Source organism: Grammomys surdaster, unplaced genomic scaffold, assembly GCF_004785775.1.
Source record: "Grammomys surdaster isolate TR1022 unplaced genomic scaffold, NIH_TR_1.0 126176, whole genome shotgun sequence".
In the NCBI taxonomy this organism is placed as follows: Eukaryota; Metazoa; Chordata; class Mammalia; order Rodentia; family Muridae; genus Grammomys; species Grammomys surdaster.
This window is the reverse complement of record NW_021620983.1, coordinates 7286797-7303109: the sequence shown is the minus strand read 5'-3', so window position 1 is coordinate 7303109 and position 16313 is coordinate 7286797. Positions and strand designations below refer to the sequence as shown.

General features: G+C 37.2%; 1 protein-coding gene across 1 annotated transcript in view; it reads right to left on the bottom strand.

Annotated features, from left to right (window-relative positions):
- The window catches only part of LOC114612605 (solute carrier organic anion transporter family member 1A5-like), a 44305-nt gene that overhangs the window by 15675 nt on the left and 12317 nt on the right, over positions 1 to 16313 (bottom strand). Inside the window, exons 5-8 of the mRNA XM_028757582.1 lie at positions 16011 to 16157; positions 15482 to 15580; positions 14227 to 14445; positions 4762 to 4926 (exon numbers count right to left, since the gene is read on the bottom strand). Of these exons, the coding sequence (XP_028613415.1) occupies positions 4762 to 4926; positions 14227 to 14445; positions 15482 to 15580; positions 16011 to 16157 (630 nt within the window). The remainder of the gene's footprint in view (positions 1 to 4761; positions 4927 to 14226; positions 14446 to 15481; positions 15581 to 16010; positions 16158 to 16313) is intronic.

The window sequence follows — 16313 nt, the reverse complement described above, 5'->3', positions numbered from 1 at the left end:
CTTTTACTTGGCCAATGTCATATTCCTGCCAAACAGACCATTTCCTTGTCCTTGGCCCATGTCATATTTGTGCCAAGCAGCACTAAAGGCTCTCTGCCTCTCCCCATTTCTAACTTCATTAACAAGACTAAGCCAGTTTTGGGTCATTGTGACCAGAATGCTCTCCTTACCCATCATGGAATACGCATTATCAAATGTAATGCACTACTTCTTAGGTTGGTAAGGCTCTATGCAGAATCTTACCCATCATTGGTTTGCCAGCCTATTAATTTAATAACTCTGTCTGGGGGTCCATTTTCAGGCCCAAGCCATGTACTTTGCTGCCAACATGGTGATGATGTGGAAGAAAAGCTTTAGTACAATGGGCAGGAATAAAAGTATTTCCAGGACATAAAAGAGCTAGTATGATCAAACTATATATGGTATATTTGAAGCTTGACCAAAATAGAAATAGTGACCTCAGGCCATAGGTAATTTTATCTACAGTATCTACCACATTAACGCTCATCAGAGCACCATTCTTGAAATTTATAAGCTTCCTATGTATGGTTAAAACATTCTGAGAGGTATTAGAATTATGTAAAATATACTACACATGTCATTAAAATTCTTCCTAATTATAATGAATGCCATTGTAAATTGTAGAACTAACATAAATCCAATGGTATTTGGCATGACACTCAAGATGCCTCCTTATCCTTAAAATCTGAGTCTCCTTCCAGTAATTTGAATAGGATAAAGAGCATCAATCCTTTCTTCCAAATACCTATCGAAATCCTCTCATATATTCAACACATTAGTAACATTTTTTTTTTGCTAAATGATTAATAAAAGGAGCTGTCTTAACTTCTTATGTCACAGCAATTGAAGAATCGGTGGCACTAGCAATTAATGTAATTAAAGCTGTTATACCAGAAATAATCAAGCCCAATACCCTCTTGCTTCTGATAAAGCCTTGACTCATTTCTTCCAGTATTTGCAAGCTACTTTTAGAATACCATGGTTCTGTGGTACTAAGTGTACTAAAACAAAACCTGGTTGATAAACCTCCATAACACTATTTCAAAATACAAACACAATTAGAAGGTGTACAGTCAATGCAACTTACATTAAATACTGTAGAAGAAACAAAAGTATTTTTAACTTGACAATTAAAAGAGCATTAACATATGTGCTAACACCTGTTTGAAATCCAGATCTTGAACCATCTTTATCTCTTGCTAACATAACATCATAGAGAACTGCAGCTAATATCCATATATGTCTCTGAAAATTTCCAGAAACAGACAGCCAAAGAAAGACTGTTATTTCCAATATTGGATTGATTTCTAGAACAGTCCATGATTGAGTCTGAATAACTGGTCACATTTAATAACAATGCAAGAGGCATTATAACTTCTCTCTTGAGTCTCTGTTCCACAAGGTGTAAAAACTTGTGGCAAGACAGCTTGTCCCATCAAGGGTATAAGTAAAGCAATGAATTATTAATTCTGAACATCTATGTAGCAGATACAAGGGCACCCACATTCATAAAAGAAACTTTACTAAAGCTCAAAGCACACATTGTACCTCACATAATAATAGTGGGAGACTCCAACAACACACTCTCATCAATGGACAGATCATGGAAATAGAAACTAAACAGAGACATAGGAAAACTAAGAGAAATTATACACCAAATGGATTTAGCAGATAATTAAAAAAAAAAACATTTCATCCAAAACAAAAGGATATACCTTCTTCTCAGCATCTCATGGTACCTTCTCCAAAATTGACCATGCAATTAGTAACAAAACAGATCTCAACAGATACAAGAAGATTGAAATAATCTCATGCATCCTATCAGATCACCACAAGCTAAAGCTGGCCTTCAATAATGATAAAATCAATGGAAATCCCATATACACATGGAAACTGAACAATGATCTACTCATTGATAACTTGGTCAGGGAAGAAGTAAAGAAAGAAATTAAAGATTTTTTAGAATTTAATGAAAATTAGAACACATACCGAAATTTGTGGGACACAATGAAAGCAGTGCTAAGAGGAAAATTCATAGCTCTAAGTGCCTACAAAATGAAACTGGAGAGAGAACATACTAGCAGCTTGAAAACACACCTGAAAGCTATAGAACAAAAATAAGCAAATGCCCCCAAGAGAAGTACATGGCAGGAAATAATCAAACTCAGGGCTGAAATCAACCAAGTAGAAACAAAAAGAACTATACAGAGAATCAACAAAATCAAGAGCTGGTTCTTTGAGAAAATCAACAAGATAGATAAACTCTTAGCCAGACTAATGAGAGGGCACATAGACAATATCCAAATTAATAAAATCAGAACTGAAAAGGGAGACATAACAACAGAAACTAAGAAAATTTAAAAAAAAACAATCATCAGATCCTACTACAAATGCCTATACTCAACAAAACTGGAAGTGCTGGATGAAATGGATAATTTTCTAGACAGATACCAGACACCGAAGTTAAAGCAGGAGCAAATAAACCATCTAAATAGTCTTATAACCACTAAAGAAATAGTAGCGGTCATTAAAAGTTTCCCTACCAAAAAAAAGCCCAGGACTAGATGGTTTTAGTGCAGAATTCTATCAGACCTTCCAAGAAGACCTAATATCAATTCTCTATAAACTATTCCACAAGATAGAAACAGAAGGAACACTACCCAATTCATTTTATGAAGCCACCATTATGCCCATACCTAAATCTCAAAAAGACCCAACAATGAAAGAGAACTTAGGTACAATCTCCCTTATGAATATCCATGCAAATATTCTCAATAAAATTTTTGCAAACCAAATCCAAGAACCCATTAAAACAGTCATGCAACATGATCAAGTAGGCTTTATCCCAGGAATGTAGGGATGGTTCAATATAAGGAAATCCATCAATGTAATCCACTCTATAAACAAACTCAAACCAAAAAAAAAAAAATTCATCTCACTAGATGCTGAGAAAGCATTTGACAAAGTTGAACACCCATTCATGGTTAGAGTCTTTGAAAGAACAGGAATCCAAGGCCCATACCTAAACATAGTAAAAGCACCATACAGCAAACCAGTAGCCAACAGCAAACTAAATGGAGAGAAACTTGAAAGAATCCCACTAAAATCAGGGACTAGACAATGCTGCCCTCTCTCTTCCTATTCATTCAATATAGTACTCAAAGTCCTAGACAGAGCAATTAGACAACAAAGGGGGATGAAAGGGGTAAAAATTGGAAAGGAACAAGTCAAAATCTCACTATTTGGAGATGATATGATAGCATACTTAAGTGACCCCAAAACTTCCACCAGAGAACTCCTAACCCTGATAAACAACTTGAGCAAAGTGGCTGGATAAAAAATTAGCTCAAACAAATCAGTAACCTTCCTCGACTTAAAGGAAAAGCAGGCTGAGAAAGAACTTAGGAAAACAACACTCTTCACAATAGTCATAAAAAAATATAAAATACCTCGGTGTGAGTCTAACCAAGCAAGTGACAGAGTTGTATGACAAGAACTTCAAGACCCTGAAGAAAGAAACAGAAGAAGATCTCCCATGCTCATGGATTGGCCAGAGTGATGAGTGAGTGAGACATTCCAATGCCAAGACAAAGAATGATGCTGACCTGTGAACTTACTGAGTGCCTTCACAATGGTGACTGGGAAGTTGTATTGGACTTAAGTTCCTGACTCACCATTGCTTAGTTATAATTTTTTCTAATATATGTTACTTAAGAAGCTATTTCATTCTATTCTAGTATGCAGCAAACCTAATCCCCACTCACTCAAATATTGCACAAAGGTTTTCTCAAATCCTTCAAAACTTCAATTTTAAAAGACAGTTAGCATTTATATAATCATTGGCAGCAGGTAATAAGCAACTTATGAGCTTCATATATGATATTAAATGTTTCACATATTTCTTTCCACTTTGTCTATTGGGAATTTAATTTACTTTCAGATGGCTTTGAAAGTTGCAAGTGAGTCTATGCTTTTCAAGTGTAATACATTTTGTGCATAGTTGATATTGCCCAGCATTCTTCCCCTTGACTCTCCTTCCAAAGCCAAACTTCAAGGAATAAAAGAAGGGAAAAGAAAATTCCAGCAAAGTTGCGTTCACACAACACCAGCATAAAGCTTAGAATAATGTAACCATCCTTTTGAGCTTCCCATCATTTAATCAGATCTGAGGGTGACGACTGATATTTGTATTTTCAGAAATTCTAGACAACATGGATGCAGGCAGCCTTTGATCTTAAGTTTTCAACAGTAAAGAAGGACCCTTGGCTTCAATGTACTAAAAGAAATGCAGAGTGTGTCTGCACATAATTCTCATACCACAAAGGGACCAAAGGACTGAACTAGGAGGAATGTGGAGGTCAAGAATTGGAGCCCAGTTGAAAAATGTGGAGGTAAGACACAGACTCTCAGTGAGTTAACTCTGTATTGCTCTTTGAATTAATATATTGGTATCTGATAATTGACTGATACAAGCTTCCTCCAACATTGCCATAACTATGATTTCCCATTTTGACTGAAGAAATATCAGAAAAGTTTCTTTTTACCCATGTTATTTCCCTATTATTTCTTGATTTTCATGGAGCCTGGCAAGAAGACATGTACCAGGATATCCTAAGAGATGGCATTTCATTGTAATCTCCTAGCCACATTATTTTCCTGTTTATCATGCTCTTTGTATAGTTTTTTCCATGCTATAATGGAAGAGGAAAGTGCTATAAAGGAAATAATGAAAGTACATACCTATGAGGAAGATGGTTTCTGCATTGGATTTTCCATATACTTGTTCCACGTACTTAGGAAAGAAGTTAAATGAAATGTTAAATGAATTGACCTGGAGCACACTTATAAGGATGAATAACATATAAATTGGGTTGCTGCAGAGGCTCTTCATGAATGGAAAGAAATCTGAAACAAGAGAGTATAGAGATCATTGAGCTATCTTGGCAGTACCATTTGTGTCCGGTATGCTCCTTAAAATCTCAAAGATTCTGTATTGCAACACAAATGCATGTGATAAATCTTTACACCTTTGGAGTTAAAGTTCTGTAACATCCCTAAATCACTTGCAAGTTAGTGACAAAATTGGTTATATAAGAACTAGAGTTTACTTCCAACTCACAAACTGGCACAGGGCAGAGCCAGCCCTCCAGACAACCTTCCACACTTAGAGAAAAACTGACTCTATCACAAACAGTGAGGTCTATCACAAACAGTCTCACAGGTGAAACATGCCCAATCCCAATACCTGGCCTAACTGGGATTCCCACTGCGCTGAGAAGAGATGGACCCTATTTGCCCTGCAAGAGAAATATCAACTTTCTGGTCCACAGGTCCACAAATTCACCCAGAAGCAGATCAGGTGCTCCAGCACTCTCATACACCAACAACCACATCAAGAGAAAAGTCAACTCCCAGGAGGATCATCATAAATATGATTGCAAAGACAACCTGACCAAGGCTGTCCATCATAATCAGGCTCACAGGCAGGGCAGGCTCCAGACAGAGACATCAAGGCCAGTTAACATCTGAGATAATCAGATGGACAGAAGCAAGTGCAAGAATATAAACAACAAAAATCAATGCCATTAAACATCATTAGACCCCAGTTCGACCGACACAGCGAGCCTTGGATATCCTAACACACGTGAAAAGCAATATTCTGACCTAAAATCCCATCTCATGAAGATAATAGAGGACCTCAAGAAGGACATAAATAACTCTTTTAAAGAAATACACAAGAACATAGATAAACAGATAGAAGTCCTTAAAGAGGAAACACATAAATTCCTTAAATAAATAGAGGAAAACACAATCAAATAGGTGAAGGCATTAAAAAACGCAGTCCAGGATCTAAAATGGAAATAAAAGCAATGAAGAAATAACAAAGGGAGGCATGCCTGGAGACAGAAAACATAGGAAAGGGATCAAAAGTTACAGATGCAAGCATCACCAGCAGAATATAAGAGACAGAAGAGAGAACCTCCGGTGTGGACAATACCACAGAAGATATTAACACAACAGTAAAAGAAAATACAAAGTTCACAAAACTCTTAAGTCAAAACATCCAAGAAATTCAGGAAAATGAATTCCTTGGTGAATGAAAATTTCCTGAACAATGAAAAGACCAAACTAAGCATAATAGGAATAAAAAAGAGAAGAGATTCCCAATGCAAAGGGCCAGAAAACATTTAAAAAAAAAAACAATAGAAGAAAACTTCTTCAACCTAAGGAAAGAAATGATGAATAACAATTTACATCCAGGGAAGAGAAATCTTCCTGAGAATCCCCTTCTTTTTCCTTTCCAGGTAAAAATGAATCACCCGTGATGTCTGCTGTTAGAAGTTCTAATCCAGATACTGGCCTCAGAACTTATACTACTCAGACCTTTGAAGGACCACTGACAAGAACATCAAACAGCTAGAGATTGACATCACTAATCTGGAGAAATCCCTCATTTCGCTGTCTGAAGAGACCTCCTAAAATCGCAAAGATCCTTATGGGACTCGATTTACTCTAGTACAATAGAAAAGGCTGTATACAGCTCTTGACTGTGTACAACCCTCAAAGAAGAAGGTTGCCTTTGCATAGACAAGACAAGGAGGGTTAAAGAGAGCATGAAATAGGTAGTGAAGTCCCTAAGAAAAATCAGAGAGAGAAAGAGACTGATGAATGCCGGTACAAGAATTGGTTTGCACCCTCTCCAAGGTTGTCAACCCTATTTCCTTCCATCTTGGGACCATTATTTGGGTTCTTTCTGCTTTTTTCTGCTGGTCCCTGGCCCTCAAATAGGCGCACTAACTCTGTGATATAACAGATAAATAATTTGGTAGCAAAACCTACTCAGATACATTATCATAAGATAGCTATGGAGGACCACGAGACTCAAGATGAGGTTGTTTCTTTATACAGGGTGTTTCCAAAACCCATCTCCACCCAACCTAAAAGGGGGGACTTCTGCCCCTAGACCAAACAGAGAGGGGCCACCCAGAACCCCCTCTGACAGGCGATCTGAATTCTTGCTTAGGCTGCAAGGCTAAGCACTGCAAGGGAATATAAGTAAAAGTTAAAAAGTATCTCTCCGGGTACCCTGAGGGACAAGCCTGACCGCATAGGGGTTGATGTCAAAAGTATCCCTCTCTAGGAAAAAGACATAGGGACAAGTATGGCCCTCGTGCCTCACTGGACAACGACAGGGGGACCGGAGCCATTACAAGGTCCCCTTCAATTAGTAGAGGTCAGGCCTTTATCCCCGCCTTCACAAGTTTAGAATTGCCACAGCCCTTCTATACTTAGAGAAGGGAGGAGATGTCAGGGGCAGCCCTGCTTACACACTGTAGGCCTAAAATCAGCCATAGGCCTAAAATCAGCAATAGGCCTGTCATACATGTATACTAACTCCAAGTCTTGGGTCTCAGTAGAAAAACATTGAAACAGATGGCTATAAGCTATTGTAAACAGGCAGCTTTTGTGGAAATTTATAAGCCTGAGTAGTCATAGACCTTGTAAATAGGTAGCCTTGGCAGACAATACCAACTTAGATAAAAACAAGCCAGTCACAAGCAGAGTCATAGTGAATTGTCCCCTGAACCTTCACCTAGCCGATACCCGGTTCTGAAGATATCTGTATTCCCCCTGAACACCTACACTCCAGTGTCATTCCCTTCTCCACATCCTGCCTTTATAAGCCCTGTGTGAATTAATTATGCTTTGAGAAAAAATTTAAAAAAAATAATGTTATAATGAAGGCCATTGTTATAGAGAGCTAATATATGCAAAATAGAAAGAAAAACAACAACAAAAAAAGAAATGGTCATAAATGTACAAGAAGCACATCCAATACATTGGACCAAAAAATAAATTTCTCCCATCACATAATAATCAAAACAGTAAACACAAAGGAATAACATAAAGAATACTAAAAAACAGTAATAGGAAAATGCCAAGTAAAGTATAAAGGCAGACCTATCAGAATTATACCAGAGTTGTATAGAGAGAGTCTAAAAACCAGAAGATCTTGAAAAGATGTAATACAGACCCTAAGAGAACACAATTGCCAGCCCAAGCCACTAAACCCAGCAAAACTATCAATCAACATAGATGAAGAAACCAAGATATTCTATGACAAAAATAAATTTAAACAGTACCTTTACAATAATCCAGCCTACAGAGGATACTAGAAGGAAAACTTCATTCAACACAAGAGGGGAAAACTCTCAAGAAAAAAACGAGAAATTAATCATCTCACAACAAACCCAAAGGAAGAGAACCACACAAACACAATACCACCACTAATAACAAAAATAATGGAAACCAACAATCATTGGTCTTTAATATCTGTCAACATCAATGGTATCAATTCCCCAATAAAAAGAACATAGACTAACAGTCTGGATACATAAACAGGACTCAGCACTTTGTTGTAAACAGGAAACACACATCACTGACAAAAACAGACACTATTTCAGACTAAAAGGCTGAAAAAAATATTTACAAGCAAATGGTCCCAAGAAACAAGCTGGAGTAGCCATTCTAATATTCAATGAATAGATTTTCAAACAAAAGTTATCAAAAGAGATAAGGAAGGACACTTCAGACTCATCAAAATCCACCAAGATGAACTCTCAATTATAAACATCTATGTCCCAATTGCAAGGGCACCCACATTTGTTAAAGAAATGTTTCTAAACTTTAAAGTACATGTTGATAATGACACAATAATAGTAGGAGATTTCAACACCCTACTCTCACCAATGGACACATCGTGGAAACAGAAACTAAACAGACACAGTGAAACTAACAGAACTTATGAACCAAATGAATTTAACAGATATTTGTAGAATATTTCACCCTAAAACAAGTGTATACCTTCTTCTCAGCACCTCATGGTACCTTCTCCAAAACTGACCACATAATCAGAAACAAAAACAAGCCTTAACATATACAAGGGGATTGCAATAAGCCCATGCATTCTGTCAGATCATCATGCACTAAGGATACACTCCAGTAACAACAAAAACAACAGAAAGCTCACATATATATGGAAGCTGAACAACTCTGTACTCAACGATAACTTTAATTTCTTCAGGGAAGAAATTAAAGACTTTTTGGAATTTAATGAAAATGAGGCACAGCATACCCAAACTTCTGGGACACAATGAAAACATCACAAAGAGGAAAATTCATAGCACTGAGTACCTTCATAAAAAATTGGAGCAATCCTACACTAGAAACTTAACACCTGAAAACTCTAGAAGAAAAAGAAGCAAACATTCCCAAGAGGAGTACATGGCAGGAAAGAATCAAACTCACAGCTGAAATCAACCAGGTAGAAACAAAGAGAAGTATACACAGTCAACAAAACTAAGAACTGGTTCTTTGAGGAAATCAATAAGATTGATAAACCCTTAGACAAACTAACTAACAGGTACAGAGACCATATCCTAACTAATGAAATTAGAAATTAAAAGGAGACATAACAACAGAAATTGAGGAAATTCAAAAAAATTCATCAGGTCTTATTTCAAAAGCCTATACTCAACAAAACTGGAAAATCTAGATGAAATGGATGGTTCTCTAGACAGATATAGATACTAAAGCTAAATCAGGACCAGATAAATTGTCTTAACAATCCCATAACCCCTGAGAAAATGGAAGCAGTCATGAAAAGTCTCCCAACCAAAATAAAAGCACAAAGTCAGTTGGTTTTAAGACAGAATTCAACCTGATCTCTAAAGAAGAGTTAAAACCAATACTCCTCAAAATTTTCTTCAAAATACAAAGAGAAGAAACACTACGTGATTCATTCTAGGAAGCCACAGTTACTCTGATACCTAAACCAAACAAAGACCCAACAAAGAAAGAGAACTTAAGACCAATTTTGTTTATGAATATCAATGCAAAAATAATCAATAAAATTCTTGCAAACCAAATCCAAGAACACATCCAAATGATCATTCACCACAATCAAGTAAACTTCGCCAAGGAATGCAGGAATGGGAATGGTCCAGTATACCTAAACCTATCAACATATTCCAGTACATAAACAAACACAAAGAAAGAAATCACATGAGCTTCTCATTAGGTGGTAAAAAACCTTTGACAAAATACAAATGTCATTTTAAAAGTCTTAGAGAGATCAGGAATTCAGGCACACTATTAAATGTAAAGAAATCACTGTACAGTAAACCAACAGCCAATCCAACTAAAATCAGAAACATGACAAGGCTCCTCACTCTCTCCCTATTTATTCAATATAGTACTCAGCATTCTGCCTAGAGCAATTATACAGCAACAGGAGGGCACAGGGATACAATCAGAAAGGAAGAAGTCAAGGTATCACTATTGGCAGACAATATGATAGTTTACAAAACTGACAAAAAAATTCTACCAGAGAACTCTGACAAGTAATAAACAATTTCAGCAAATTGGTTACATGTAAAATTACCTCAAGCAAATCAGTAGCCTTCCTCTATACAAAGGATAATGGGCTGAGAAAGAAATTAGTGACACAATACCCTTCACAATAGGCACAAATATATAAAATATCTTGGTATAATTCTAAGCAAGCAAGTGAAACATCTCTATGACAAGAGATTCAAGTCTCTGAAGAAATAAACAGAAGAACACCTCAGAAAATAGGAAGATCTCCCATGCTCATGGATCAGTATGATTAACATAGTAGAAATGGTCATCTTAACAAAAGCAATCTACAGATTCAATGCAATCCCCATAATCTTGAATGGCCAAGAAGCACCTAAAGCAACACTCTTTATCAACATAGAAATTAAAATCAACATGAGCCTAAGATTCCACCTTACACCAATCAGAATGGCTAAGATCTAAAACTCAAGCAACATCAAATTCTGGAGAGGGCATAGAGAAAGAGGAACTCTCCTCTGTTCCTGGTGGGTTTGCAAACTTGTACAGACAACTTGGAAATCAATCTGGAGATTCTTTAGAAAATTGAAAATAGTTGTGCCTGAAGACACAGCTCCACCACTTCTGAGAATAAACCCAAAGATGCTCCAACATATTACATGGACATGTGTCCCATTATGTTCATATCAACCTTATTTATACTAGCCAGGAGTTGGAACCAACCCAGATGTCCCTCAGCAGAAGAATGGATACAGAAAATGTGGTACAATTATACAGGAGACTACTATTCAACTATTAAAAAGGATGACTTCACAAACTTTGTAGGCAAATGGATGGAACTAGAAAATATCAGCCTGAGTGAGGTAACCCAGACCCAAAAGAAAATACATGGTATATATTTACTGATAAGTGGATATTAGCCCAAAAGCTCTACATAACCATCAACCAACTCACAATCCATATGAAACATAACAAGAAGGAAGGCCAAAATGTAGATGCTTTTAACCCAATTAGAAGGGGAAACAAAATAATCACAGGAGGCAGAGGGTGGTAGGGACCTGAGTAGGTGAGGGGAAGGGGAAGAGAAAAGTAGGGCAGAATCAGGTATGGAAAAAGACAGGAGACAAGTCCACAGGGTCAGGAGAATGAATAGAAATATGTAGCAATGGAGAAGGGGGATCTTGGGGAACCACTAGAAAGTCCCAGACACCAGTGATACCGAGGCTCCCAGGACCCAGTCCGGATGACATTAACCAAAACTCATAAAAGAGCAGGGAGACATACCTGAAGAGATCACCTCCAATAGATAGCCAAGTTGAGAGATGGGGCCAACCATCTATCTCAAAATTTTTAACCTAAAATTGTCCCTGTCTGAAGGAAATGCAGGGACAAAACTGGGGCAGAGGTTGAAGGAAAGGCCATCCAGAGACCAACCTACCCTGAGATCCATTTCATATGCAGACACAAAACCCTAACACTACTGCTGATGCAAAACTGTGCTTTTAGACAAGAGTATGGTATGACTGTCCTCTGAGAGGCTCTGCCAGAACCTGACTAAGACAGATGCAGATACACACAGATAACCATTGAACTGAACCCAGGGATCCAAATGGAAGAGTTAGGGGAAGGGCTGAAGGGGCTGAAGGAGACTGCAACCCACAAGAAAAACAGTATCAAAAAAACAGACTTTTCAGAGCTCCCAGAGACTAAAGCACCAACCAAAGAGTATGCATGGGCCAGTCTGTGGCTCCAGCTACATATGTAGCAGAGGATGGACTTATCTGACATCAGTGGGAGGGGAGGCCCTTGGTCCTGTGAAGACTTGATGCCCCAGAGAAGAGGAATTCTAGGAGTGAGGCATGAGGGGATGAGTGGGTGGGGAAACACCCTCTTAGAGGTAAAGGGGACTGAGATTGGGTGGGGGTTCGTGAAGGGGAATCCAGGAAACAGATAACATTTGTTATATAAACACATACAATGATTAATTCAAAACAAATGCAATGATTAATTAAAAAAAAAAACACAGGAACCAGAAAGCAATTGTTCCACCAAGCAAAACTATGAGGACATGGATTCAAGTCTGTGGCCATACGCCTTCATTTCCTTTAATATTCAGCATCTTCTACAGAGTGCCTACTCTGTTCTTTGATAATTACGAAGGACTCAATTTGATGAAGTTTGATTTCAGAAACTGACGCTATCACTCCTTTATGCAAAAATGAATGAACTGAAAACAGTTATCATGAAATAGCCGAGACATCCTCAGCATCTCAGCAGAACTTCACAGCAGGGCATACATTAGAAGCACCTAGTGATAACCATAATCATCTGAACAGGACGGTTTCACTGTAAGGAATCCCGATGACTCAGTTAGTGAATACCGAGAACATTCTAAGCAACTTAACCAAAGCTTTTCCCTGTTTTTAAAAACTATGTCCAGTTTGTAGCCTGTCTCTGCTAAAAGGATTGGATGTTACTCAAGAGAATTTGGCTGAAATTCACTCTTAACACTCTCTTTCCTATTCATGTCTTCTGTATTGATTTTCTAATTTTACATTTGCCTTAATAAATTGTTTAACATTTTATTGAGAGAAAAATATCAAGAAGACACCATTTGGAAGTAGAGGAAGAAAAAAGTTAATGAAAAACTCTGACTCTGTTGACAAAACACATCATCATGAGTGACATGGTTTAATCAGTATTCCTGAGAGCTTCAGTCCACTCATGCTTGTTGACATCTTGCCTTAAATGAATCTCCAAGGAGCACAGTTATTTTCTTTATGTCTTATTCTCTGCTATATGCTTTAGGTTGATCTGGTAGATCACAGTCACACAGTAGAGTCAGTATTCCCCCTTTCAGGAGAATTGTTCACACGATCATGATTCTAAGAAGTTTCAAGCCACTGCCCTCTCTTCCAGTATGGCTTGGCTGCTCTGTCATGGTCTCTAGTGTTTAAGTCAGATGTGTGACTAATCAGTGAACATTGGTGTTGAAGAATATGAGTGATAGAGGAAATGGCAATATCATCAGTAAGGTGCTCCCCATAGTTGTCAGTAAAGAACATCACAGTCACCCAAGAATATAACACACTCTTACCCTCATTTGATAGGTAAAGCACTGGTCCCTCCTATCTTCCAACTATACACTTTCAGAATTCCAGAGCCCAAGCCACACCCCTCATGCACTTTCTCTGATCTCTGGAGAACACTACATAGGTATCAACACACACAACTGTGAGAGCAGTGCCAAGTTTTAAAAATGTGCACTGTTGAACACTTCCTTGTCCCACTGTAGCTTCTCACAGAAGCATCTCTACTCTGCATTGATGCTTAGAAACATTCCTGCTTGATGTAAAACAGTCTGTCCTAAGGGAACAATTGTCCTGTAAACTACCACACACCTTCAAATATAGAGGATTATGTCAGCTATCATGTTTTCTCTTTACCCTTGACTTCAAGGGTGCTCACAGCTAAACATTTTCTTATCAAACAGATTTTTATCTTTATCTTTATCATCTTAAATTTCTGACTACTCATGTTTTTTTTTAACTTAGACTAATATTTTCTGTAAAATAGGATTGCCAAAACAGATAAGAACAATATTTGCTCATTGAGCTTTCAGACTGACTTGAAATTTTTATAAAGTCTAATCCAAGGTTAAATCAGGTTCCCTATCATGTTAGTTGTTTCAAAGTGGTGAATTTTGAAGACATTCAACACATCTTAAGAGTGAAGATTAATGACAAAGTGTCTTATCTCAATACAAGTGACAAGTTGCCTACAAATCACAGACCCATCTAAACCAAAGAGTTTAGTTTTCATGTTTGCCTTTAGTGATTCCTCGGTTTTCCTCCTTGGCCTTTTCTAACTTCTTATCTCTGACATTTTCAGTTACATCCACATTATTCTGAAATCCTTCCTTTGGGAGTGCTTTTGGAAAGAAGAAAAACGGGATGCTGGTCAGGATATTCACGCCTGCACAGACCAAAAAGCCAATCCACCAAGCACCGACCCAGCGTGTATCTTTGGGAGTTATGGTCAAATCATCTGTAAAGAAATACAGATATTGCATTAGCTTACATCATTCTTTCCTGTGTAAACTGAAGAAAATTATTGGCATTCATAATCATTTTAAACTATTCATAATTTGTTCTTGTTCCTTTTTGGAACTTGAGCTTCTGATAACAAAATTCTGAGAGTAATGACATCTACCACCTTGGTTGGCTAATTCAGACTGTTAGAAAAAGTGTCTGAGGTTAATAAATAGGGCGAAGTTAAAATTAAATAAGAAGAAAAGGTTCCAGAGCACTACAGTGGGTATTACTGAAACCTAAATTTCAAAAAGACTGAAACAATATTTATTTGAGACATACATAAGGAATAGCTTGACTCTGATATAGTCATGTGTCAAAACATCACAGTAGGTGTGGAAGGGGGATGCTGAGACAGTTTAGTGGCTTTGTTGCTCTTGCAGAAGTCATGAATTTTATTCTCAGAACCCAAATGGAAATTCACTACTGCCAGTTACTCTGACTTCAGGAGACCTGATATCCTCTTCTGACCTCAGCAAGTACACACAAACATACACAGTGAATCATCTAATCCATCCACACACAGAGACACATATACATTAATAAAGATAAGAAATGAAATGCATGTATCCAGTTAATTTTTACATTTTGTGTATTTAGTTTTAAAAACTCTAACTCTAAATAGCACTGTGTGCTGATATAGTTGAGAGCACTAAATCAATACTTCTGTCTATCATACGCAACCTTTATAATTTGGTGCTTATCACATAACAAAAAGGTCTGTTGTATGATTCACAGTGACTGCTTCATTGAATAAAACCTGTGTGAGTAAATCTTTTGGAACAAAAGATGCATCTGAAATATAATGAGAGAATGAAATATCTTTCATCAGAATGAGGTCATTGCCCTTATCCCTGCCTCTCTTAGATCGGTCATAAGTATGTGGTGATAATTAACCGAACTGAGGATCAAAATCAGCAGTAGTATTGCACTCCCAAGCATTCTCCCATACTCTAGGGACTGGATTGTATAGACAAAATGCATTGTGTCACCTGTATTCACAGACCCTGTGTCTACATAAATGCTTGCACAGAAAGATCCAAAAAAAAGTCCAATCATTGGGCCAATCATCCTTCCTGTTTCTAAAATCCCTGGAAGTAAACAAAAACAGGACATTAAATAACCACACAAAGAATTTTTGCTTGCACACATAAACACAAATCATGGCCTTGATGTGAAACTATTTTAAGCCTCAATTACATTTCCTTCACTTACAAAGCTGGGTATCAAATCCAAGAGACTATGAAAGTACCCTACCATTTAGCTACATACCACCCTACCTCGGGTATTTTTATATATTCAAAATGTAAAATAATAAACTTGGTATTCATGAGACATATACAATACATATGCATAAGCATGTTATACATACGTACATTGGTCTCTTTAAACATTGAGAAAGAATCTCCAATTGTTTGAGCAATCTTATAACCAACTGTGCCACAGCACTCTGCTCACTGTTCTGGAACACATAAAGCACTCAAATCAATAACTGATTTCTACTCTGATTTTGAAACTTACCAATGTATAAAGGAGAGTTTTCAGATTTGGCAAAGTCTTCTATGTAGGAAATGCCCAAGGGTATGATCGGAGTTTCACCAATTCCACGTATAATATTTCCTACCAGTACATATATCCACATTAATGATTTCATTTCTCTCATACACTCTGGATTAAAAGAATAAAAAGCTTATTGAGTATTTGACAACCAAGTATTACTGACAGTTAATTCAAATTTTTCTGTAAATATTTTTTCAAGTTAATGTTTCATTACAGCAATAGAAAACCAAACAAGACCAGCTACATAGGTCTCAGCCTTGGTGT